A 26,940-nucleotide genomic window follows, 5' to 3' on the forward strand; every position below is an offset into this window, starting at 1 on the left:
GGAGGATTGCATGAGCTCATGAGTTTGAGACCAGCCTAAGCAACATAGTGAGATCTCGTCTCCACAAAAGTTTTTTAAAAAAATAGCCAGGTGGGCCGGCTGCAGTGGGTCACGCCTGTAATCCCAGCACTTTGGGAGGCCAAGGCGGGTGGATCGCTTGGAAGTCAGGAGTTCGAGATGAGCCTGGCCAACATGATGAAACCCCGTCTCTACTAAAAATACAAAAATTAGCCAGCGTGGTAGCACATGCCTGTAATCCTAGCTACTCGGGAGGCTGAGGCAGGAGAATTGCTTTGGGGGTGGAGGTTGCAGTGAGCCAAGATTGTGCCATTGCACTCCAGTGTGGGCAACAGAGCAAGACTCTGTCTCATAAATAAATAAATAAATAAATAAATAAAATAAAAAATAGCCAGGCATGGTGTTGCATGCCTGTGGTCCCAGCTACCCAGGAGACTGAGGTGGGAAGATTGCTTGAGCCTTGACCTAGGCTGTGGTGAGCTGAGATCCTGCCACTGTACTCTAGCCTGGGCAACAGAGCAAGACCCTGTCTCGAAAAAGATAATCTGAAACAAAAAGACAATTGATGCCTCTGCTTGTAAAAATATGCACAAATACCACAGACCCATGGAGAAATTGTCTCCGAACACCTTTCCAATCCTCCGTTTTTTTTCCCTTATAAAATGGAGTGAGCAATATAGCAATATCTCCTTTATTGAGTAGTTGAACAGATTAAAGGTACTAAGATTTGGCAAGTTCTTGGAGCAGAGCATAGTAAGTGCTACATAAATGTTTGCTATTATTACTCCTAAAGGAAGAGATTGTGTTCTCAGTCTTTTTTTCTTTTTTATGGTAAATATTGTCTCATAAGATGAAGTAATTGGTTTACTTTGAATAAATGGCAAACTTTGAGTTTGTTCCAAGAAACTTTTGTAAGGGTCCAAATTCTGAAATGAGGACAATGCCTTGTACGATATTTTACCAGCCCACAGGGAATGAGGTAGAGACATTTTCTACCAATATCCATGTGCTTTTCTGTGTTTCCTAGCTTCTTTATGGTTACACAGAATCAGGTGACTCATCTGTCCAGATAAGCAGTGAGTCACAGATAAGCAATAAACATTTATTTATTTATTTATTTAGCATAAGTTAACTCCAGATAGTAAGTAGTAAGTACTATGAAAAAATGGAAGTGTGGCCAGCACTGCTATTTTCCTACTCAGTAGCCATTCCTGTTTGTTCTTGTTGTCACTAAAAGAACTTTAATTGCTAAGAGACTACATTTGTCCAGTCTTAGGTAATAGATCTTGTTTGTTCTCAGCCAGTGATGACAGTTTGTATCTTGATTTACCTGCTTCCTTTAAAGCTAGAAGAACCTGGGTGACCTAGTTCTGGTTTTTTGATGGTAAAGATTTTTGGCAAAAATAGACAAATATGTCAGGCAAAGCCACACCTTCCTCTTCTCCTCCTCTTCGTGCCTTGAATATGAATGAGATCTCTCATTCATAAGATGGACCATGACAAGCATGAATACAACATGCTAAATAGGCAAAGCAGAAAAAGTCAGAGTTCCTGATGCCTCATTGCATAGCTAACAGTATGCCAAGTAGCCACCCTCTTCTAGACTTGCTGTAGGAGAAACATAAACTTCTATTAATTTAAACAGTTGTTACTTACAGCTAAACACATTCCTAACCCATATAATAAGCATAATGGAGTAGAGAGTTGTGGGTTGGCTGGAGAGAGTCCTTGAGGGACAGCATTGTCACATTAGCTTTGAGAGTCAGTGGAGGCCTCTCTGAGAATGTCATTGGAGCTGAGCACCTAATGATCAGAGGGAGCCAACAATATGTGGGATGTGTACTTGAGTGTAGCGTAGCACCAGAACCCCATTGAACAAAACTTCAAAGTGTAGAAGAGATAGTTGGGGAAATTGTATTCCTTTATGGATTTCTGAGCTTGTGAGGTCCATGTGTATTGGAGAGCCTAGAGGAACTGTAGATGATCAGGTCAGTTTAGGGTCCTGGGAGATTATGATCTCTCCCAGGGGTAGATCTCTCTACTAGGGGTAGAGTTCTAGAGAATCAGACTAAAACAGAATGTATGTCCCATGACTTATCCCTAACACATTGCCTGTTACCAAGAGACTGTTATTCCTGGGTAAAGGAGAAGTATAGTTGACGAGGGACTAACTAGCCTACAGGCCTCTGAACAGAGTAATTTTTCTCATATTCTCCTTTGGAAACTAGATTGTGGTCCGGGGACTGGGGAGCTGCTTGCTCTGTTTGTCCAGTTGAAAAGTTCCCAGGCTGGGCTCAGTCGCTCACACCTGTGATACCAGCATTTTCGGGACCAGCCTGGGCAACATGGCAAACTCCTGTCTCTACAAAAAATACAAAAATTAGCCGGGTGCAGTGGCTCATGCCTGTAATCCCAGCACTTTGGGAGGCTGAGGTGGGCAGATCACCTGAGGTCGGGAGTTTGAGACCAGCCTGACCAACATGGAGAAACCCCGTCTCTACTAAAAATACAAAAAAATTAGCCAGGCGTGGTGGTGCATGCCTGTAATCCCAGCTACTCGGGAGGCTGAGGCAGGAGAATCGCTTGAACCCTGAAGCGGAGGTTGTGGTGAGCCAAGATCCTGCCATTGCACTCCAGCCTGGGCAACAAGAATGAAACTCTACCCAAAATAAAAAAAAATAATAAAATGAAATAAGCCAGGCATGGTGGCACACATCTGTAGTCCCAGTTACTCTGAAGGCTGAGGTGGGAGGTTTACTTGAGCCCAGAAGGTGGAGGTTGCAGTGAGCCATGACTGTGCCACTGCACTCCAGCCTGGGTGACAGAGCAAGACCCTGTAAAAAAAAAAAAAATGTCTTCCCTAGTGTGCGGAATTGCCCCAGCACATGGTTTGGCCAGCCAAAAAAATAACTAGAACAACCACTATCATTTATTGAATGTTTACCATGAGCCAGTCATTGTGCTAAAACTTTTACAAACATTATGTCCCCGATGACAATCCCATGAAGCCCCTGTATTACTGATGAGAAAGCTGAGGCCTTAAGAAGAATAATTTTCTCGAGGTTTTTTTTTTTTGGACAGAGTCTTGTTCTGTCGCCCAGGCTGGAGTGCAGTGGCGCGATCTCAGCTCACTGCAAGCTCCATCTCCCAGGTTCATGCCATTCTCCTGCCTCAGGCACGCGCCATCACGCTCGGCTAATTTTTTTTGTATTTTTAGTAGAGATGGGGTTTCACCATGTTAACCAGGTTGGTCTTGATTTCCTGACCTCGTGATTTGCCCGCCTCGGCCTCCCAAAGTGCTGGGATTACAGATGTGAGCCACGGCGCCCAGCCTCGAGGTCTTATAGCTAGTTGCAAAGCAGGTCTTTTACCAGCATGTGGTAAAGACTCTTGAGAGTAGGTTCCCCAGAGTGTACTAGGTTTGGAAGCACTTAATGACCTAAGTGAACAGAATATTTGAAAACATCTTGAGTCACTTTTTATATTCATCTTCTCCCTTTTTTTCTATTTATGTATGTATGTGGTGTGAGTGTCCATAAAACTTACATATATGTGTATATACTCACACATGTATGTGTATACACACTCTTGAATTATGAATTGTTTATTTGAGGAAGAAAAGCAGTTTGATACACATGACATTTTAATTTCTGAATAAATTTGGTAAGCAAGAGAGGGAGGACTATAGAAGGGTCACTTAGATAGTAATGTACATTCCTGCCATGGAACATTCCAAAATGAAATAAAGTTTGCATCATTCACATAAAATTTAGTGTGGATATAGCTGCTACCATGTGTCAGTGTGCTAGGTATTTTAGCTAGGTGATATAATATATGCTTCTCAGTTACTCTGGAAGGTAGGAAGGTCTCTGTTTTACACATAGGGGCATGGAGGCTGATAGAGCTTAACTTGTCCAAGGTGATCATGCAGCTCACTTGAGCCTAGCTGCTTTCTGCTGTACAGCACTACTCTGTTTTTAAATAGAGCCAAGTTAGTATCTTCCTTATTTTCTTTTCCTTTTTTTTTTTTTTTTGAGGCAGGGCCTTGTTTTTTCACACAGGCTGAAGTGCAGTGGTGTGATCACAGCTCACTGTAGCCTCCACCTCCTGGGTTCAAGCTACCCTCTCACCTTAGCCTTTTGAGTAGCTGGGACCACAGACATGTGCCACCTTGCCCAGCCTTTCCCAATTTTTTTTTTTTTTTTTTTTTTTTAAGACAAGGTCTCTGTTACCCAGGCTGCAGTGCAGTGGCAAGATCACAGTTCACTGCAGCTTCCTCCTTCCTGGGCTCAACCAATCCTCCTGCCTCAGCCTCCTCAGTAGCTAGGACTACAGGCATGTGCCACCATGCCCAGCTAATTTTTCTATTTTTGTAGAGACAAGGTGTCACTGTGTTGCCAGGGCTGATCTTGAACTTAAGCAGTCCTTCTACCTCGGCCTCCCAAAGTGTTGGGATTACAGGCATGAGCCACCATGCTTGGCCCATGGAGGATTATATTGAAAGATTGATAGCATAACAGAATAAAAGGTGAAAATGCCCTTTTAAATCTCCTGCTCTGGCCTCTTCACCAAATCTCTTCCCTTTCCAGAAAGCTACTATTAACAGTTTGGTATATGCTATTCCAAACTTTGTGTGTATGCATAAACTTAAAGCATTAAACAAAAAATTGGCTCACATTGTACATTTTATTTAGATCTTGCTTAGATTAACCCATGTGTTTCTTTTTGATGTTTTAAGGCATCTCATTATGATGTATCATAATTAGCCATTTTTTAATGATATGTATTAGGTTATCAGTTTTCTTACTCTTACAAACAATATTTTATTGCATATGCCTTCTTGTACACATGTGACTGTATTTTAAGGAATGATTCCTTAAAGGAGAATTCCTAAATTGAAGCATACACTAAATTCCTTTCTTAGTGGTGGTTTAGAATAATAATTTCCTGACTATAATAGGCCAGCATTCGAACCTAACATAACCTAACATTCATAACGTATTGTAGCGTATATCTGGGCTCTTCATACAGCTGTGGAAATCACACATCACCCTCAGCAGCCTTGCTTAGGCTGACTTTGGTCTTTTTTGTGAGACACAACTGAGATATCAGTTAGTAATCTAATGATGCAGTCTTCCTGCCCCTCTCTCCTTCTGTGGGGAAAGATCAAGCCTCCTAGCAAAGTTAAGGGTTTTCGTTGCACAGATAGGTCCCTGGGTGTGTCCAGGGGCTCGATTCCTCAGGAGCTGTGGTCTATCTCACTTTGAACCCCATTTACCTACCCAAGAATCTGTAGTGCTCCTGAGCGGTGAGACCTGGGGGGTTGCTCACTCCTTCAGTCTTCTACTTATCAGTCCCGAGGACCCTTTTTCACTACAGATCTCTATGGCTTGCTCCTCACTTTAAGTCTTTGCTCAAATGTTGTGTTCTCTGACCACCCTACGTAGAACCGCAGTACCCTACCTTGATTCCTCTCTGCACTCCCATTTTGCTTTTCTAACATCTATATATTTTACTGAATGTGTCTTTGCTTACCTTCTGTAATATGTAAGCTCAATGGTAGCAAGAGTCTTTTCTTCACTATATTTATTTTTTTGTTTTTTGAGGCAGGGCCTTGCTGTGTTACCCAGGCTGGAGGGCAGTGGTGCAATTTCAGCTCACTGCAACCTACATCACCCCCACCCCCCACCCACCCCCACCTGCATCCCTACTCAAGCAGTCCTCCCACCTCAGCCTCTTAAGTAGAGTAGCTGGGACCACAGGCATGCACCTCCACACCTGGCTATTTATTTTTATATTTAGCAGAGACGGGTCTTGTCATGTTGCCCAGGCTGGTCTTGAACTCCTGAGCTCAAGCATTCAGCCAACCCTGGCCTCCCAAAGTGCTGGGATTACAGGTGCACACCCGGCCCACTCTCTTTATTCTTAGTACCTGGCTTACAGCAGATGCTCAGGATACATTTGTTGGTTCTGTCAGTCAGTGAACAAACAAGTGAACTCAGGACCCCTCTCAGATTGATAGCCACCCAACAGCCCAACCTGTCTCCATTTCTCCTGTTATCACTCTCCAGCAAAGAGCCCTAGGAGTGGGTGCTATTGGGTTGCAAGCAGGTTGAGCATCTTCACTGGGAGGGTCATGTGGGGAACTGCCATCAGGGACTCTTCAGATGCCTCTACAGAAGTGTTATGAAGAATAATGCCAACAGGAATACAATAGTGTTTTATTGATCACTTACTGTGTGCCAGCCCTGCAAGTCAAGAGAGAGAAAGTGTGAGCAGCAAAGGCAGGGGTAGAGCTACCGATGCAGAGAAAGAGAAAAAGGAGAAAGCGATAGTAAGTGGTGAGGGAAGGGAAGGGAGACTAGTGGGGATTGAGTTGGAGAATTGAGAAAACTTGCCTAGGGGGCCACTATTGCTGGTCAGAAGAGTGACACATGTTTGACCCTGAAAAGTAGATCTCTGCTAGTGTGAGTTTAACTAGAATATTTTAACATCCATGCTGCAATCTTTTGAGAGAGGAGAAAGAGTGGCAAATTATGTCTGCTAGTATGGAAACATGTAGTTAGCAAGTCAGCAATTTAAATTTCATGGAGAGGGAGATAAAAGACCTTATCGGGAGTAAGAATAGAGCTGTGAAGGACTATATTCAGTGTTTCAACCTCAGCCAAAGTTGTAACAGCCTCTTAAACAGAGGCAAGTTAAAATGATTACAGATTTAATGTGTGTTTCCATTTGTATCAAATGGTTTGTCAAGTCTGTACTAAGATAATTTAGTAACATACCTTTCTTTGCCTTAAGGATGTTTGAAAAGTAAAACAAACTATTTAATGCAAGTTAGGATAAGTGTAGTCAATTTATAAATACTCACTAGAGAGGGAAAAGGAAACAGCTGTAGACAGTGTTAACCATAAAGAGAGGTTGTTTCCAGAGTTACCCAAGATAGTACCAAGACTATCTGCCCAGATTGGATAATAATTTTTCCCCCAAATTCAGTCTTGTTTTGAAAGAATGCTCAGTAGTTGTTTTATTTGGGTTTTTGTTTGTTTTTTTTTTGTTTTGATTAAGTACCTTTAATGAGTGGAAGTAAAATCTTAAGATTGATTGTCACTGGGACCCACTTTTCTTGTTAAGTGTTGCATTCTTATGTGAGAATGACCTGTTGATTTCCTTTCTCTTGCATGGTTGACACTCTTACCTTTTCTTCCTTTTAATTCTAGTGAGGATGCTGACACAACCTGTGACCTTAGGCAAATTACTTAAAACTAAGTCTACATTTCTTGGTTGTTTTTTTTGTGTGTGTGTTTGAGTCTCCATTTTCTTAACTATAAAATGGGATATTAGTATCTGCCTTGCAACTTTATTGTAATGTATTAATGAAATGCCATTTTTAAAAGGGCTTATTTATATTTAACACAATGCTTGGCACAAAGTAGGCACCAGGGGAATGGTATTTCCTTTTCTCCTCCCCCTCCTCCTTATGGTAAACTTGTGCACATTGTTTTCTTGCTGAAATGGCTTTGAGAAGCAGCCTCACAGTTAAAAGTGCAATTGGCCTTTGATATATACTAGATAGTTTGTTCATACAACTTGGGAATTGGAGAACCATTTTCTAATTCAAATGAGAACTTGGAATTCTGTCTCCAATAAAGCTTCTTACAGGTCATGCGTATCCCTGAATTTACTCACAGGCTAATGTTCACAGGCTACTCTTTGTTTCTCTTTCAGATGAACAGACTAGCCACTTTGCATTGACTGGAAACAATGGCATTTACAGAAAGAGTCAACAGCAGTGGCAACAGGTAAGCATAGAATCTATGATTCAAAGACATGCTGATATTTAATTTTATAATCTACTTTTCAATGAATAAGTTTGGTCTTTTTCAATTTTGCAACGTAAGAACTCACGGGTGCAAGAAAATGTTTGAAATTTTCAGTTTTCTCTACATGAAGTCAAACTTGTTGGACTGGCTACATATTTTCTTTTAAATCTAGCAATCGCTGAGTCTGTTAACTCATTTTTTTTTAAAATGTGGATGTTAATTTAAATGATTAAATCAGCATTCTAATGCTGTGTTCAAGATAACAAGATTGCACTGATTTGGGGAAAGCATACACATGTTCAGCCTGTGCTTGAAATAAATAAACAAATCCATCTCATCCTGAAAGCTGTGAAGGAGGGAATTCCTTCATATTTGTATTTTGCCCCTTTCACATCTCTCCCTCCAACTCTGCACACACAATTTAGTGCTTTCTTGCATATAGTAATTGATCAGTGTTGATTGAGGGGATCATATTAACATTTTGAAGCAGTTTTAAGTAATAACTCATTTGACTTTCAGAAAGAATTGTTATCACTGATTAGTTTTTATTTAAAGTATTAGCTATTCAAAAATATAATTTTTTTTTTTTTTTTTTTGAGATGGAGTCTCAGTCTGTTGCCCAGGCTGGAGTGCAGTGGTGTGACCTCAGTTCACTGCAGCCTCCACCTCCCAGGTTCAAGCGATTCTGCCTCAGCCTCCCAAGTATCTGGGATTCACCATGTTGACCAGGCTGGTCTCTAACCCCTGACCTCAGGTGATCCCCCTGCCTCGGCCTCCCAAAGTGCTGGAATTACAGGCGTGAGCCTCTGCGCCACTCCAAAAATGTATTAAATGTTTTTAAATGTTACTACTACCCCTTGTAGTAACATTCTAGCAATTGCAGAGTTGTTTTTATTGTTACTTTTATCATAATTTCTATTTATTAATTTTTTTTTTTTTTTTAAGACAAAGTTTCGCTCTTGTTGCCCAGGCTGGAGTGCAGTGCCATGATCTTGGCTTACTGCAACCTCCGCCTCCCGGGTTCAAGGGATTCCCCTGCCTCAGCCTCCCAATTAGCTGGGACTACAGGCGCATGCCCCCACACCTGGCTAATTTTTGGTAGAGACGGGGTTTCACCATGTTGGCAGGCTGGCCCCGAATTCCTAACCTCAGGTGATCCACCTGCCTTGGCCTCCCAAAGTGCTGGGATTACAGGCGTGAGCCGCTGTGCCCAGCCATAATTTCTATTTATAATAGAATTCTTTTCCCCCCTTCTTGCTACTGCATTTTACTAGTCTAAAAAATAAAAACATTATAAGAAATGTAGACTCAGACTTATTTATAATGTAACAGAATAGATGATGGTGCCTGCAATTGTGGACCATCCCAAATGTTCTCCTACTTCTCCCCCTTTCTGGTTCATTTAGGAAATTATTCAATTCCTGGTCATCATTGTGGGGCTGCTAAACTTGGTTTACTCTCTCCCCTCACCAAAGGGAAGACAGTTAGTTGACCCCGGCTGCTGCAGTTCACATTCTGCTAGAGCCTGGGGGAAAGCTGTTGTCATTTGTCTTTAGGTTTATTCATAATGTTGGGTTTACACATACGTTTTACATTTTTATGTAGTTAAATGTCTTGTCCTTTATGGGTTCTGGCTTGATTGTGCTTAGAAAGGTCTTTCCTCCTCCAAGATTGTGAAAATAATGTCATGTGTTCTTTGCTGGCACTTGTACGATTTCATTTTTGCATTTAAATCAGAACTTGTAAGCTGGTGGACTGTGGGACAGATCTGGTCAACATATGGGTTTTGGTTAGCCTGTCACAGAATTCTGAAAGAAATTATCTGCCAGTGTTTTTTACATAACAATCTTCTATCTTCTCATGAAAAATGTAAGATTTAGCAACCCTGGGCTTGCATTGCCATATAGCAATGCTCAGAAAGAATTGAATAGCTTCGGCTCTTTTAAGCAGAACACAGGCTTTCTAATTCAGAACTTCCCAATTGGTGTGCCATCAAATGCTTTTCAGGTGTGCCACGATGTTGATTCCCCGCCCCCCAGCCTAAAGGTCAGCCAGAGCTCCTATCTAATTTCCTCCTGCAGACATCATCTGCTTTGTCCGTTTGCCCCAGAGACTTGATGTCACACACAAAAAAAATTGAGAAAGCACTGACGCTTTTCAATTCGTTACAGTTCTCTGCACAGCCAGATTCACACATTTAGTTAGCTGCTTGACCCTCTTAACTTGCAACCCATTTTACATCTTTGACTTTTTAGTATTTTGATCGACATGTAGTTAACTTGAATATATATTGTACATTTCATATTAATAGGAAAAGGTAAAGATGGGGGATGTTAGGGAACTTTTTTTTCTTTTTCTTTTTCTTTTTTTTTTTTTTGAGACGGAGTCTCGCTCTGTCACCAGGCTGAAGTGCAGTGGCATGATCTTGGCTCACTACAACCTCCACCTCCAGGTTCAAGCAATTCTCCTGCCTCAGCCTCCTGAGTAGCTGGGACTACAGGTACACCATGCCCAGCTAATTTTTGTATTTTTAGTAGAGACGGGTTTCACCATGTTGGCCAGGATGGTCTCGATCTCTTGACCTCATGATCTGCCCACCTTGGCCTCCCAAAGTGCTGGGATTACAGGCGTGGGCCACCACATCTGGCTGGGAATCTTTTTTTTTTTTTTTAAAGCAAAAAGCTAGACAATTGTTTCATCATTTTTTATTAAATCACCTGTCTTTTCTCCACAGATACAAATGCTATGTCTAAATTTTATCACAGTCTTGGGTCTGTTGTTGGGCTGTCTTTTGCTCCATTGATGTGTCTTTTGGCAACTGTGGCATATTGTTTCACTGTATCTTTATATGTCATAATATTGAGGCAGATTCTTTGTAATTCTTGTTTTTAGAATTTTCATAGCTATTCATTCTCATGCTTCTCAGTGTATTCTGAAGTCATTCATCATTTTCTAGAAAATTTATGATTGGCATTTTGATTGGAATCCCTTGGAATTCATCAGTTAGAGTTGACTACTGTAGGCTATTAAAACGTCTTCCTATAAGAATGTAGATATCAGACTGGTGAAAATTTAAGGAGCTGAAGTAATTTTAAATTTTAATTGTAAGATTTTCGTGGAGGTGATTTTTCAAAAAGGTTTAGTTATTGATGTTGGTTCCTGTGTTATTTCTGGTAGATGAATCAATTATAGTAGGTAAAAGTATTATCATTGGCATGATTAAAAAGATGTTTTAGCTTAAAACCTAAATAATGGGTTGATAGGTACAGCAAGCCGCCACGGCATGTGTATACAACGTGCATGTTCTGCACATGTATGTAACAAACCTGCATGTTCTGCACGTGTGTTTAACAAACCTGCATGTTCTGCACATGTATCCCAGGACTTAAAGTAAAAAAAACAAAAAAACAACTTTTTTTTTTTTTTTTTGAGATGGAGTCTCACTCTGTCGCTCAGGCTGGAGTGCAGTGGCGTGATCTTGGCCCCTCTGCCTCCCGGGTTCAAGCGTTTCTCCTGCCTCAGCCTCCTGAGTAGCTGGCACTACAGGCACCCACCACCACGCCCGGCTACTTTTTGTATTTTGTATTTATTTATTTATTTATTTTCAGTAGAGATGTGGTTTCACCATATTGTCCAGGCTGGTCTCAAACTCCTGACCTTGTGTTCCCCCCCACCCCCACCACCCACCCCCGCCTTCAGCCTCCCAAAGTGCTAGGATTACAGGCGTGAGCCATGGCGCGCAGCAAAAAGAAAAAAGATACTTTATATTCTGTGACATATTTTTTTTGTTTTGCTAGTTATTAAGTTTGGATGGGTAACTGCCCCTTATAGTAACATTCTAGCAATTACAGAGCTGTTTTTATTATTTGTTACTTTTATCATAATTTCTAGCTCCTCACCTCAATATGCTCCTTTTAATTTTAGTACCTAGTACAAGTGGTAAGTTTGGGGATATCCTTTAAAAAGCTCTATTTTTAATACACACCAGTAGCTCACTTGTTTAAATGTTTAATCATGATAGGTATTTAATCTTTTATTTGCCCAGAAAAAAACATTAAATTCATGTGGAACTGGTCCAGGACTAGGATATATTTGCAAAGGAAACAGATGTGTATTGAGTACACAGCTCTAATCATTCAAACTAAATTGAAGTCTGAACGTGAACCCTTACTTTGCTCAGGGCTATCAAAAGTCATAAGCGTGGACAGAATATTAATGTAATGTGCAAAGACAATGTTTTAGTTCTTACAAATAATAAGCTTATTCTGTGACTTCCAGATTTGTCGGCACTTGACACTGTTGAATTTGAGCTCACTTATATTTCTTCACCTTCCTTCCGTCCCCCTTTTTAATAGTTCTTTCTAAAAATTGTTATTGGAGTCTAACAGACTGAAAAAGGCAGACATTATTAGTACAGTTTAGTGCATTTTCTTTTCTTTTTTCTTTTTTTTTTTGAGATGGAGTTTTGCTCTTGTCGCCCAGGCTGGAATGCAATGGCGCGATCTCGGCTCGCTGGAACCTCCATCTCCTGGGTTCAAGCGATTCTCCTGCTTCAGCCTCCCGAGTAGCTGGCGCACCACCACGCCCAGCTAATTTTTGTACGTTTTTAGTAGAGACGGGGTTTCACCATGTTGGCCAGGCTGGGCTCAAACTCCTGACCTTAGGTGATCTACCTGCCTCGGCCTCTCAAAGTGCTGGGATTACAGGCGTGAGCCACCGTGCCCGGCCTAGTTCAGTGCATTTTCATAAAGTGAACACACTTGTGTAACAGATCAAGACCAGCTGTCTAGAACTCCTCTCCTTTCCCCTTTCAGCTACTACCTCCCTTAAAAGTCATCACTGTTCTGACTTGTAACACCCTGCATTTGTTTTGTCTGCTTTTCAATTTGATTTAAATATAATCATATAGCATATACTCCTTTATAAAGTTTCCATTCATTTTGATGTTTGTATTAGTTAACCTTCAAACACTGTGAGGTTTAGGGGTAAAAAATCTACATGACTTTTGGCTCCCTAAAAGCTTAACTACTAATTAGCCTACAGTTGACTGGAAGCCTTATGAATAACATAAACAGCTGATTAACACATATTTTGATATGTATTAAGTAGTGTATTCTTACAATAAAGTAAGCTAGAGAAAAGAAAATGTTATTAAAATCATTTCTAGGCATGGTGGCTCATGCCTGTAATCCCAGCACTTTGAGAGGCTGAGGTGGGCAGACTGCTTGAGTCCAGGAATTCATTCGAGACCAGCCTGGGCAACGTGATTAAACCCTGTCTCTACAAAAAATACAAAAATTAGCCACCTGTAGTCCCAGCTACTGACAGGGGTCCAGGTGGGGTAAAGGCCTGAGGTGGGAGGATTGCTTGAGCCTGGGAGGTCAAGGCTGTGGTGAGCCAAGATTGCACCACTGCACTCCAGCCTGGGTGACAGAGCAAGACCCTGTCTCAAAAAAATCTTAAGATAAAATGTATTTACTGTTCATTAAATGGAAGTGGATCATCATAAAGGTCTTCATTCTCATCCTCTTTATGCTGAGTGAAAGAGGAAAGTCTTTGTGTCTCTGAAGCAGAAGAAAATCCACGTCAATGGACTTGTGCAGTTCAAGCCCATGCTGTATTTTTATTTCTTCTGTTCAATATATTTAAATATCTTTATCATATATTTTATATTAGTATATTACTTATGTAATCACTTTACCTTTTACATTCTTTTCCCATCAACTTCTCATGGTCTAAGATGATAATGTAATTATCCTTACTTTTTGTTCCACCTCGTGACTGTCATCTACCCTCCAGCTATACTTTCTGCTTTTGGTTTTAAGTTATCCAGATTTCCAGATTAATAGCCTATTTTATTTTATGATTATTTGTGCCCTTGCAAGCTTTGTCTTTAAAATGACAATGAAAGTGGAAAAACCAATAAGCATTATTTACATTGTTTTGATTGAGAAGGAAAATCGTGTCTAGGATTTTATTTCTCCTCCAGCATCAACTCAAATACCACTTGAACAGAATGTTCATATTGATTAGGACCAATGAACTATCATTAACTGAATAAATTGTTCAAATGTCAAATTTTAAATTGCTTCATCTTTGAATAGTGCTTTTGCTTTGCTTGGACTTTCTAATTTCTTTTTCCTTATTGAAAGAGAGAATGTGCCTTTTTGCCATTTCACTAACATGTTCCCCTTCTTACTCTTTTGTATCAACTGCTTGAAATGTCTCATTTTCTCCTTGGAATCTTGAAACTAAAATTAATTTTTACAAAGTGTGTGCTAAATTACATTCTTCTGAAATTGGGCCCAGGTAACCGAAGCCAGAGAGTAAAGTTGGGATATATTCTGGGAAATTTTTTACTTGAGGACAGGGGGAAAACATGTTAAAGTAAACCATAAGAATGAAGTAAATGTCATTTCAGGCTATACCACCAAATGGGTGGGACATGATTTTATTGTCTTCTGCCATTCAGAGTGGGTACTGAAGTGTTTTAGGAGATTTGCTGAGATGCTTTTCAGTTTTTGGGAAGATTTGAGGGGATTGGATTTTGTTAACCTTGCATCATATAGGATGGAATACTGTAGCCCCTGGAAGCTCTCCTTTTCGAGTTTGAATTGATGTTTAACTCTCCTAATTGAGAAGAATTCTCAATTATTGAGGAAGCTACAAGGTGTTCAACAGATTAACACCTATTATATGGACAGATCTTCTTTATGCAAGTAAATCAAGGACCAAACTTCTAGATGCTTACTAGAGAGTTTAATGGCTGTAGGCCATGTTTTCCTGAAATAGTGATTGGCCTGGGCATTGTAAATAGTGCACACCTGGAATTGTGAAATGAGGAAATAAGGTGAACTAGTTTCTGGCCTGATTTACAAGTGCAATAATATTTCTTATACAAAACACCTTGTTTTCCCTCATTTTAGAAAATGATTGCTAACTGATAAGTATGTGTCATTGTCATATGTAGTTTGAGATGAGTTACTCAGTTTGATGGGTTTAGAAGAGTTTAGATTCAGACTTACCTGAGAACTGAGGAAATATTTTTTTGGAATTAGTTATTTCCCAAAAGGAAAGCTAAATTTTGCATATAAGAAGACACTGCTACATAGTATTTACTCTTCTACAAGTGGCATAGTCATCTTAGAAAACAACAGAAGTAACTTTATTGAGGTGTAATTTACATGCTATTTTAAGTATACAGTTTAATTTTTAGTAACTTTACTGAGTTGTGCAACCATTACTACAATCCAGCTTTAGAACATTTTCATCTAGATGGAACTACCTGTTTACAGTTAATCCCATTTTCATTCCCAGCCCCAGGTAACTATTAATCCTCAATAATTTTGCCTATTCTGGACATTTTATATAAGTGCAATCATACAATATGTTAATTTTTGTGACTGGCTTCTTAGGATAAAGTTTTCAAGATTCATCCATATTACAGCATGTATCAGTTTTTCAGTCCTTTTTATTGCTAAATAATATTCCATTGCATAGATGTGCCATCTTTGTACTATTCATCAGTTAATGGACATTTAGGTAGTATCCACTTTTTTGTTTTTATGAGCAATGTTCCACATATGTTTTTATTTCTTTTGGGCAGATGTTTAGGAGAGGAATTGCTTGCCTCTAAGGTAGGTTTCTGTTTGGAGTCATCTTTATTTTAAGCTCACAAGCCATTGTGCCCGGGGTCAGTTTTGTTTATTTGCATGTACTTTTTCTCTGTCTTTAGCCCTGAACTCCCTGCTAAGGCTGAGAGTTGGAGGAGAATGAATTAATATTAATAATTATTTTGTGCCTTCAGTATAGTGGACACTAGTCCAGGCATTTGGCATTATATCATTTTAGGTGCTAAACTTGGTCCAGGTGGTAGATAAGATGAACACTGAGTTGAATTGCTGGGGATAACATTGTCTTTGTAGGGATACTAATTTTATACTGTCTTGATGTGGGAAAGAACCATTTTTCTTTCTGGAGGCCTTCCATTATAACAGTACTTTTCTTCTGAAGCCATAGTAGTCAGCCTACTTTAGGAAGAAGAGAATTTCAGTTCCAGTTTCTCCTGTTTTGCAGAAGCTGGGGAACCATTATTTCAAAATCTGAGTCATGTTTTCTATGCTCTATAAGGTATTCATATCAGTAGCCTAATTTTACTGGAGAAAGCAAAAGCCTGGAGAGACCTTCATAGCTGAGTATGTGAATCAGACTGTGGGGAATGCTGGGGCAACTAGTTCATTTTTGGTTGGAAATTTTTTTTCTTTTTTCTTGAGATGGAATCTCACTCTGTTGCCCAGGCTGGAGTGCAGTGTTGTGATCTCCGCTCACTGCAACCTCTGCCTCTTGGGTTCAAGCAATTCTCCTGCCCCAGCCTCCCAAGTATCTGGGACTACAGGTGCATGCCACCACACCTGGCTAATTTTTTATTTTTAATAGAGACAGGGTTTCACCATGTTGGCCAGGCTGGTCTCAAACTCCTGACCTCAGGTGATCCTCCCACCTCAGCCTCCCAAAGTGCTGGGATTACAGGCGTGAGCCACCATGCCCAGCCCTGAGCCACTGCGCCTAGCCTGATTTTGCCATACTTAAAAAAACAAACAAACAACTATCCTTTTTCCTCTTTTTCTTTGCTGAACTATTTTAAAGCAAATTCCATTTCACTTCTTCATACTTTATGTGCATCTCTAAAAATATATGGACATTTCCCTACTTAAATACATACCCATCTCACACCTAATAAAATTAACATCTTGGATTCGTCTAATACCTAGTCTATCTCCAAACTCTTTTCTTTTTCTTTTTTTTTTTCCTTTTTTTTTTTTTTTTTTTTTGAAACGGAGTTTCACTCTTGTTGCCCAAGCTGGAGTGCAGTGGTGCCATCTGGGCTCACTGCAACTTCCACCTCTCAGGTTCAAGCGATTCTTCTGCCTCAGCCTCCCGAGTAGCTGAGATTACAGGTGCACATCACCATGCCTGGCTAATTTTTTGTATTTTTAGTAGAAACGGGGTTTCACCATGTTAGCCAGGCTGGTCTCAAACTCCTGACCTCAAGTGATCTGCCCAACTCAGCCTCCCAAAGTGCTGGGATTACAGGCGTGAGTCACCGTGCCCGGCCCCAAACTTTCTAGATTGTTTTAAAATGTCTTTTAAAATTGTTTTTAGCCGGGTGCGGTGGCTCATGCCTGTAATTCCAGCATTTTGGGAGGCCACGGTGGGTAAATCACCTGAGGGTCAGGAGTTCGAGACCAGCCTGACCTACATGGTGAAACCCCGTCTCTACTGAAAATAAAAAATTAGCCGGGTGTGGTGGTACGTGCGTGTAGTCCCAGCTACTCGGGAGGCTGAGGCAGGCGAACCACTTCAACCCAGGAGGCAGAGGTTGCAGTGAGCCGAGATTGTGCCACTGCACTCCAGCCTGGGAGACAGAGTAAGACTCTCTCAAAAAAATAAAATAAATAATAAATAATAAAACTGTCTTCATCTTGATTCAAGGAAACCAAAGTTCACATATTGCATTAGGTTTTGTTTCTTGAGTCTTAATCTAGAGCAGCATTTACTCTATTTACTTGTGGGGTGGGAGCATTTACTAGTTAAGGAAACAGTTGCATGTATGTCCTACTTCTTGGATTTGTTTGTTTCCTATTAATGCGTTTAACTTGTTTCAATATAGCAGTAGTTCTCAACGGAGGACAGTTTTGTCTCCCTCTCTTCCAGGGGACATTTGACAATGTCTAGAGAGATTTTTAGTCATCACAATCTAGTGAGTAGAGGCCAGGGATGCTATTAAACATCTACAATGCACAGAACAGCCCCCACCACAAATAATTTCCTGGTTTCTAATGTCAATAGTGCTGAGATTGAGAAACTGTCAGCCTATCCCATGTATTTCCTGAAGAATGGAAGTTAGCACTAAAAGCTTGGTTAGAGTCAAGATAACTCTTTTTGCTTAAAATAGTTAAATTGCCCAGGAGTGCCGGTATTCTGTTTTGATCTGGGTGTTGGTTACAAGAGTATATCATTTTGTGAAAATTTATATGTGAGCTCTACACTTTAAAAAATGTGTGTTATTTTTAATTTTAAAAGTTTACATTAAAAAAAGAAACCTCTTTATTGTGTTGGGTCCCTTCCTCTTTTTGTCTACTACTTCACACTTCTTAAATAGTTGAATAAATCTTTAAAGCCTCACTCCCTTTTAAAGTTCCTTAATACTCATTTTTTTTTTTTTTCCAATGTGAGAGACTGGTAGAGATGGGGGAAAAAATGGGTGCCTTTTGAACTCATTGTTGGGATGGTTGAGTGTCTGTTAGGGAAGTCAGAGTGCTGGTACTTTCCTTGCTCTGCAGAAAATTGCAGAGTTGCCCTAAGGGAGGGACACCTAAACGATAAGTAATGTTAGGCCACTTGGGTTTTCTGTAAAGCTGAAAGGAGAAAGTCATTCCAGATGGGATGGTTTGAAAGCAGAGGTTGGCTTTCGTGAGCTGTGGAATTTGGGAAAGGGGCATTCTGGGCTGAAAGAACCAGGGAAGGTAAGGAATGCATTAGGGGTGTGCTGGGAACCTTTTCTTGAGCGATGTCTTAAAGCCAGCTTCTCTTCTCTGTCTCTGATAAATAATTGGAAGGAAAGGCAATGAATTTTTTTCTGACAGTTGGTTCTAACTTGGGGGCCAGGGCCTCGTTTGCAAATGAAAGGACTGCTGTTGGAGTAGTTGAAATCACAATGGGCCCTGACTCTTTTCACATCAAAGTGTAAAAGAATCTCCAGGGGTGATAAATGGGGGCTGCTGGACTCATTACTTGTAAACAAAGCTGAGGGATGACCTCTACGTTTTTTTTTAATTAAAGGAAAACAGGGTTTCCTAGTGGTGAGCATGGGGCTGCTCTTCGTTTGAATTTTGTCTGTTCACACTGGAAAAGATCTTTTTTAAGGTTACAAGGGAGCTGCCACTGTTACCCAGGATTTACCCTGAATCTCAAACACTACTGGAAAAATGCTGTGCCTAGGACGGCCCAGCAGGTATCCTGCGTGTGTTGAGAATTGAAGTGCAGTGGGTTCCACTGCGTTGTTACAGTAAAGTGGAACAGGGCAGAATTTCTGAGTGCTGCTCCTCTCAGGAGACTGAGGGCTCCTTTACTCCTTTTCCCACCCAACATCAGGAGGAAAACTCCTTTATTCCTGTGCAGTGTAGAAAAAGGTCCGTTTTTAAGTAAATTCTTAGCTCTTTGTAAAAGAAGTCCAAAGGCAGTGGTTTTAGAGTTTAAAGATATTATTTCTTTATATTTGTGTAGTTACAAGGCTTTGAATATGATCAAAACCTTTAACCAAAACTAAAGTATGTGCATACTTTATGGTGTTGAAAGCAATGCTACTAAAAATACTACAACATTTTATGGGATTAAGATTGCAAATTGCTGCCTAAATTCAGCTTGCAGTTAAGGCCTACCTTCAGTAAACTCTCGTTGTGTAGTCAGCTCCCCACCAAGCTTATCTCTTGCTGTTTTTCCACTTGGCTCCTCTGTTGCAGTCAGTCCAAGCCCTAACCAGATTTTAAACAACTGGAGGTCAGAGACTGCCCTTTGTAACCTGAGTGGAACTGGTAAGGCACTGGGCACCCAAGAATTCTAATGTGTTTACTGACTTTCCACATGTTTAGTAATCACCTTCTGAGCCTATCTTCCAAGCAAGTTGTAAGACTTGAGAAAGGAGCAGAGGTCACAGCTGGCAAGGAGCACAGCATCCCTGGATGGTTGACAGAGACAAGCTATCCTCCAGATGAAATGTTTCCAACTACAGATGAGAGTATTGAAGGCCTTCCATTCCCCTTTGATAGCAGAATGGTGAGAATGTGGGAGACACCACCAGTTAACCCTGCCTTCATGAGTACAGATACCCACGAAAATATTTAATAAGCGCAGTGACCAGACGAGACCTGTGCTAAGTATTTGATAGGCATGCTTTCAATCTCGTAACTCCCTATGAGGTTATGTTTTACAGATGAAAAAGGGAAAAGAAAGATACTCATCAGTGGCTAGCTTCCTTCCATCACTAAACCCTCAAGTCCCTGTTCCCTTTTTGTCTTTGTAGAAGCTGGTGGCAGGGATATACTTTCTGAGCTCTGGTTTAAAACTCTGAGTTTTGGGCCACAGATCCCCTCTAGCTGACTCTTCTTTTTTTGACATGAATGAGATAAAAAGTTGTTCCTGGGAGATAGTTTCAGCATGGCTACAGTAGTCAGAGAAACGTGCATCTTTTCCAGTGAAGGAACAAAGCTGATTTCTTTGCACTGGGGCATAGTGGGGGTGTGGGAAGTGGGGGCTGGGTGATGGGATAGGGGTCACTACTGAGTCATATGGCAGGAAAAAGATGAAAAGATTAGTTACCAAAAAAAAAAAAATTAAGGAATGGAGGTGGTTCCCATCCTAAATTAGAATCTCCCCAGTTTGCCTCTCAGAGCCCTTTTCATCGCCGCGGTGAGATGATGTGTGCTCTCTCAGAGCACTTTGTGGTCTGTTACAGCATTGCACAGATGTCAGGTGGCTGCCCTGTTAATAAATCAACCTCTCAACGGTTAGAAGTTGTAGCAGTTCTCGTTTTAGATTATCTTTCTACATCCGGCAGAGGCTTACTGTCCCCCGCAGAGCACTTGGTAAACGAGATATGAAATTGTCCTTTAAGAATGGAGGTTTAATTTTCCAGTAGGACAGAGTATTCAATAAATGAGAGTGGAGACTATATTTTATTTGTCTAAAATACATGTTTTTAAAAACGTGTTCCTCAATAGCTGGTAAAGGACAAAGCCAGGGAGTTGAGAGCAAAGGGTATGCACGAGCTGAGATAGGAGGATATTTGGAAAAGTTACTGTTTCTTTTTTTTTTTTTTTTCTGTCTCATGTCCTCAACCTGGAGTAGTGACTCTGGTGAGTAGAACACTTCTTACAGGCTCACTGGGACCCTGCCACTAAATTTTCACCTGGAGAGGCAGCCTAATTAAGAGAGAGTTTGCTTTGAAATCAGTTAGATCTGGGTTTGAATTGTATCCCCATGAGACAGGTAATGCTGGGCAATTTTCTTAACCTCTCCAAACTCTAGTTCTCTCATTTGTAAAATAAGGATAATAATGAGGACTAAATATATACATTTATTTAAAGCCCATGGAGTGCTTGGTACTCAATAGACATTTAATAAATATTAATTTTCTTCCCTTTCTGTTGACTTGCCTTTGATAATTTCAGCATTTAGGGCGTGGAGAATTTGAACTTCATGATGTTCATAAAACACCTGAGGTTTAAAAGTTTGGGTTCCATTGGGCAATATAGGGAAAGCAGCCTTCCCATGCTCTGAGACCCAACTCTGAAGCATTGTCTGGGACCAGCGCCTGGCACTGTATGTGAACTGTGTAATTACGTGTTCCTGCCAACTGTGGGTTCAAGTGATGATGAGTCTGATTTTTGTTACTCTGGAACTTATATTATTAAGAGTTTGGGTAAATTGAAATGGTAGGTGACACTATGAATTAATTTCTCAATAAAATTCTCATTTCATATTTCCTACTAAAATATTACTTTAAGATATAGTTTAGGATACACATGAAGATAAGTATAGGCCAAGCACGGTGGCTTATGCCTGTAAAACTCAGCACTTTGAGAGGCTGAGGTGGGTGGATCACTTGAGGCCAGGAGTTCGAGACCAGCCTGGGCAACATGGTGAAACATCATCTCTTCAGGAAATACAAAAATTAGCCAGGCGTGCTGGCATGCACCTGTAATCCCAGCTACTTGAGAGGCTGAGGCACGAGAACTGCTCGAACCTGGGAGGCAGAGGTTACAGTGAGCCAAGATCACACTACTGTACTCCAGCCTGGGTGACAGAGTGAGACTCCATCTCAAAAAAAAAAAAAAAAAAAAGCATAGATAACTATGTGTAAAGAAACTAGGTATTCATTTAATAATACTTTTTATCCTTTTAGGTTAAGTAAATAGAAATCATATATTTCCTTCAGGTTAGTTTGATTTTGAATGGAAGTTCTCTGTTCTTAATCCAATATTCATTCATTCATCAAAGACTTTGTGGAGAGCCTTTGATGTCAAAAGTGTCAACTAGGAACTAGGGAGAGGGGATGGGAAGAAAAACTGGTACCATGGGGGAAGGAAGGAACTGGGATGGAGGTAGATTAGTCCACAGGGAGTTCACATTAGCGCTTGCATTCAGGTTACTATGTGTAGGTTACTATGTGCATCTACTCTTTTTCATCTAATGCTTTAAACTTTTTAAAAAGCTTATTCCTAGTCCAGTATTGTATTTTAACCTTATAAAGATCTTATAGGGTAGGTCAGGCAGATAGTTCCATTTGAAGTTTAAAGGGGTTAAGTGGTTTGCCAATGATCTCAGGGTTAATAATGAAACTGTTTTCTCAACCTGGAATGAGTTTTCTCTCCCTTCCCCAGCTCCTCAGTCTATTGATATCTTAGTCATCCTTTAAGGTTCAGCTGAAATACCACCTTTTCATTTCTTTTTTTTTTTTTTTTTTTTTTTTTTTGAGACAGTGTCTCACTCTGTTGTCCAGGCTGGAGTGCAGCGTTGCACAATCACGGTTCACTACAGCCTCAATCTCCTGGGCTCAAGTGATCTTCCCACCTTGGCCTCCCAAATACTATGATTACAGGTGTGAGTCACCATGACTACACTGGTTTTTTTTGTTTGTTTGTTTGTTTTTTTTAAGTACAATTTTTTTGTAGACCTGGGATCTCACCATGTTGCCCAAGCTGGTTCTGAACTCCTGGCCTCAAGCAGTCCTCCTGCCTCGGCCTCCCAAAGTGCTGGGATTACAGGCATGAACCACCATGCCTGGGTTGTTCTTTAGGTTTTTTTTTTTTTTGAGATGGAATCTCGCCCCGTCTCCAGGCTAGGGTACAATGGTGTGATCTTGGCTCACTGCAATCTCTGCCTCCCGGGTTCAAGCCATTCTCCTGCCTCAGTCTCCCGAGTAGCTGGGATTGCAGGTGCGCACCATCACATCCAGCTAATTTTTTTTATTTTTAGTAGAGATGGGGTGTTGGCCAAGATGGGCTCAATCTCCTGACCTCATGATCCGCCTGCCTTGGCCTCCCAAAGTGCTGGGATTATAGGTGTGAGCCACCGCACCCAGCTGCCTGGGTTGTTCTATACATCTTTTTTTTTTTTTTGAGATGGAGTTTCACTCTTGTTGCCCTGGCTGGAGTGCAATGGTGCAGCCTCTGCTCACCACAACCTCCACCTCCTGGGTTCAAGCAATTCTCCTGCCTCAGCTCCTGAGTAGCTGGGATTACAGGCATGCGCCACTATGCCCGGCTAATTTTGTATTTTTAGTAGAGACAGGGTTTCTCCATGTTGGTCAGGCTGGTCTCGAACTCCCGAGCTCAGGTGATCCACCTGCCTCAGCCTCCCAAAGTGCTGGGATTACAGGCCTGAGCCACTGCGCCCGGCTGTTATATACATCCTTCTCGTTATTCCTCTATCATAGCTTACTATTTTTAAATATTAAATTTCTGTTTGCATTATTGTATGGTTTCTCTTTCCTGATTAGACACAGACTAATAAAACATTTAGTAATTATTTTCCTCCATCTCATATATCCGTCTGAGTCGTAAACATCTTTCATACCAAAGACCTATTTAATCCTTCAGCACTATCTCTGTTTTGCAAATAACCAGCAATTAATAAGTGATTTGAGTTTGCCGCTATTGGAGTTATTGTTGCTGTCATAGAGAGATGGAGGAGTGCTGATGTGGAGGGTGGTTATAATGGGTATTTATTTGACCTTTCTTAGAAAAACAACCCAAAGTTCTTACTCTGTTACTAATGGGTTAACTTAGTGTTGCTGTGAAAGTCTGTAACTGTTAAGACAATTACGCATTGTTGACTCAACTGTTGAAAACTACATTTTAAGGCATCTATATAAAGTCTTCAGAATTATGTAAACAGTGATTTACTGCTACCTATTTGTCTTCATTGACCTTTTAAAAACAAATTCCTTGCAAGTACAGGCAAGCCTTAGAGCCAATGGTGCCTACAGGTTACCTGTATTTCACTTTTCGGCTAATTTGTCAATGTTTTCTCACAGCAGTGTTTTTGTCTGTTTTAACCAGGGTGTTTGGTTTGGATTAATGTTCAGTTTCTACACACACTTGCTAAGCCTTTTCTCTTATCCACCTATTAGCAAAAGGGAAGTGAAGGGTATAGCCTGTAGAGGGAATTCTCCCTCTTCATTTTGCATTCCAAGTCTATATCTAGGAAAGCATTGTAGCCAAAAAACCCAGGAGTATTGTCTGTATTTTGAAGATATTTGCTCCAAGATGGCTCACAGAAAAAAAAAATTGATAGTATCATTATTAGGCTAATGGGCATTTTTGACTCCTTAAGAGTTACTTGGCTCAGTCAGTCTGCTGGTTGAGGCTTTGGATTTGCTGATTGCAGCCCATGGGTATTTGCATACGCCTTCCCTTCTCCCAAGGCCTTTCTCCCCCATCAGTGCTTGTCATTGCTGAATTCATTGCACCCCTGTCCCTCACACCCACTCACATGACCTTCTCATACTAATGCCTTTTCACACTTGAGCAAGGTTTCTCCTTAATGAAGACAAGATGCATTAAACTTCCCAATTCAGAAAATCGGAGGGTAATGATATGTATGAAATAAAGTAGTTTCTTTTTAAGAGAACTCAGAGCTGACATCCATTGATTCAGGGAATGAATGTGGTTTTTGGTGTGCTGTATTCTCCCCTCTTCCCCAGGGTGGTAGTTAGTTTCTTTTTTTTTTTTTTTTTAAGTTCTGGGATATGTGCAAGGTGGTAGTTTCTACAGTGAGATAGTGACTTGATAATCTGAGAAATATGCATCTTACCCACACACATACCCACACCCTAAATGGAGGTACTACAGTATATTTTGCACTTCAGTAAATGCTCAGCACTTACTGTGTGCAGAGTGATATATATTGAATTTTGTGTGCGGTGCAGTCAATCCTTCCTCTTCTCTGATTTCTGAGACACAACCTGGCTCGTGTGCCTTGCGATTCTGAGGCTCTCTCAATTTCTCACCAAACTTCCTTTTATTTTGCTTGATAAAAGTTGGCATTCCTCAAATCTCTCTCTGACTTGCTTTCTTTTTATACTATGGATTTTCTCTGTATAATCTTTCATAGTGACTTTACCATCCCCCAGTGGGTGATTCCAACATCTGCATTTTCAAGCCAGGAAAGCACTGTAGCTCCCCCAAAAGCAGAAATATTGTGTATATTTTGAAGATATTTGCTCCAAGATGGCTCACAGGAAAAAAAAAATCATAGTATTACTAGGCTAATGGGCATTTTTGACTCCTTAAGAGTTACTTGGCTCAGTCTGCTGGTTGAGCCTTTAGGATTTGTTGATTGTAGCGCATGGGCATCTTCCTCTACTTCTCCAGAGGTAAGCCATTATCCCCCATTCTAATTTAATCATTCCTCCTCTTCTGTTCCATAATAATTAGGAGAGACTTCCTTATATGGGGAAGTTTCCCATACATTCCTTTTGCTTCTCTAGTTAAAAACTTCCAGGGCACCATATCGCCTACACTTTAGAGTTTGATTCCCTTAGTGTGGCATTCAAGCCCTTTATCCCCTGGGCCTCAGCTTGTTTTTCAAGTCTCATCTCCCATCACTACTGTCCTTCTACCAACCTTGGTGCCTTGCTTTATAGAAGATCTCTCAATTCCATATACAGGCTTTTGTCATTCAAGTACTGTGCCTTGGCATATACTATTCCTTCCTCCCATCCCTGCTTCATCAGTCCATCCCTTCGTCTGTCAGTGCTATCAGGGAAATACAGGGTTTTACAGGAACATGTAGGAGTAGTACCTCAGCATAGATTTGAGGACTAATCAGAGAAGACTTCTTGGAAGAGGCAGTTAGGCAGAACACTGATGTATGTTTAGAGTTGAAAAAATTGGGTGGAGGAATGGATAAAAGAGAGATGTGTGTTCCAGATAAAGGAACCATACTTGTGAAGACTTGGGCGAAAAGAAAAAACAAAACAGAAGTAAACTGTAGGGCCCTTTTGAGGAACTGAATGAAGTTCACTGTAGCTGGAGCAGAGAGCACCAGGTCAGGAAGTGATCTGGTGAGCCATGCTAAGAAATTTGACCATGTATTTAGGGTAATGGGAAGCCATCAAACTATTTTAAATATGTTAGTGGTTTAATATGATTTTAAAAGGTCGCTTGTCAAATGGAGAATGGAGTTTAGTGGGACATGGGCAGGAGCAGAAGCAAAGCAACCCATTGTGGGGATATGAAGTAAGTAGTGCATGGGAGAGCTGGAGAGAATCCAGTGGGCTCTGGATGATTTTTTTTTTTTGTAAACAATGAGAAAAGATAGGTAGGTTGGATGCATGAAACAGAAGACTCAAGAACAATTCTTAATCATTGGTTTTGTCACTGGGAGATGCTGAAAGATGGGAAAGACTGAGAGTGGTACATCCTTTTTGAGTAGTCCAGGTTTGAAATGCCTGTGAAAATCCTGGCAAGTGGAGATGTTAAGTGGGCAATTGGTTCTCTAAGTCTAGAGTTCATCGGGGAAGGTCTGGGCTTAAGACACAATTTATTCAGTAGAAAATGAATCACAGTTGTGCATGAGATTTCCCAACAGATGAGAGTGCTCAGGAACTTGAACTACGTAGCAACTTAGTGGGAACTAAGTAGCAGAGAAGGCTTAATAAGGAGGTTGAGATGGAGCTGATAAAGAAGCTGACAAAACCCAGGAGAGTACTCTCTTGGCCAAGGGAAGAGCAGGTGGGGAGAAGAGGTTCAGAACATCAAATGCTGTTAAACTGTGGATTCAGTCACCTCTTCCGTGAAACCTCCTCTCTCACCCTCAGGCAGTAATGGTCTCCCATTTCTCAAAGATACAACCTTTTATTATGGCATTTAAACTGTTTTTGTTTTTATCTTCCTCACAAGATTCTGTCATTGGACAGCTGATTATGAGCTAGCAGATACAGTAGAAATTCAATCAATTAATACATTAAATAATTTATAGAAGAATGATTATTGGCCTCTGCCACCAAGAAATGGTTATGTCTTCTTAGTGATTTGCC

At 40.7% G+C, this 26,940-nt stretch overlaps 1 protein-coding gene across 16 annotated transcripts in view; it reads left to right on the forward strand.

Annotated features, from left to right (window-relative positions):
• Nucleotides 1-26,940, forward strand: part of AFF1 (ALF transcription elongation factor 1) — a 247,133-nt gene that overhangs the window by 49,144 nt on the left and 171,049 nt on the right. For all 16 annotated transcript variants that reach the window (XR_010156322.1, XM_054683810.2, XM_063808944.1 and 13 more), the window contains exon 2: nt 7,744-7,817. Coding sequence is in view for 15 of the 16 variants with exons in the window: in XM_054683810.2 (XP_054539785.1) it covers nt 7,780-7,817 (38 nt within the window). In the remaining variant the exon portion in view is untranslated. The remainder of the gene's footprint in view (nt 1-7,743; nt 7,818-26,940) is intronic.

The sequence above is a fragment of the Pan troglodytes genome, chromosome 3 (assembly GCF_028858775.2).
Source record: "Pan troglodytes isolate AG18354 chromosome 3, NHGRI_mPanTro3-v2.0_pri, whole genome shotgun sequence".
Classification (NCBI taxonomy): domain Eukaryota; kingdom Metazoa; phylum Chordata; class Mammalia; order Primates; family Hominidae; genus Pan; species Pan troglodytes.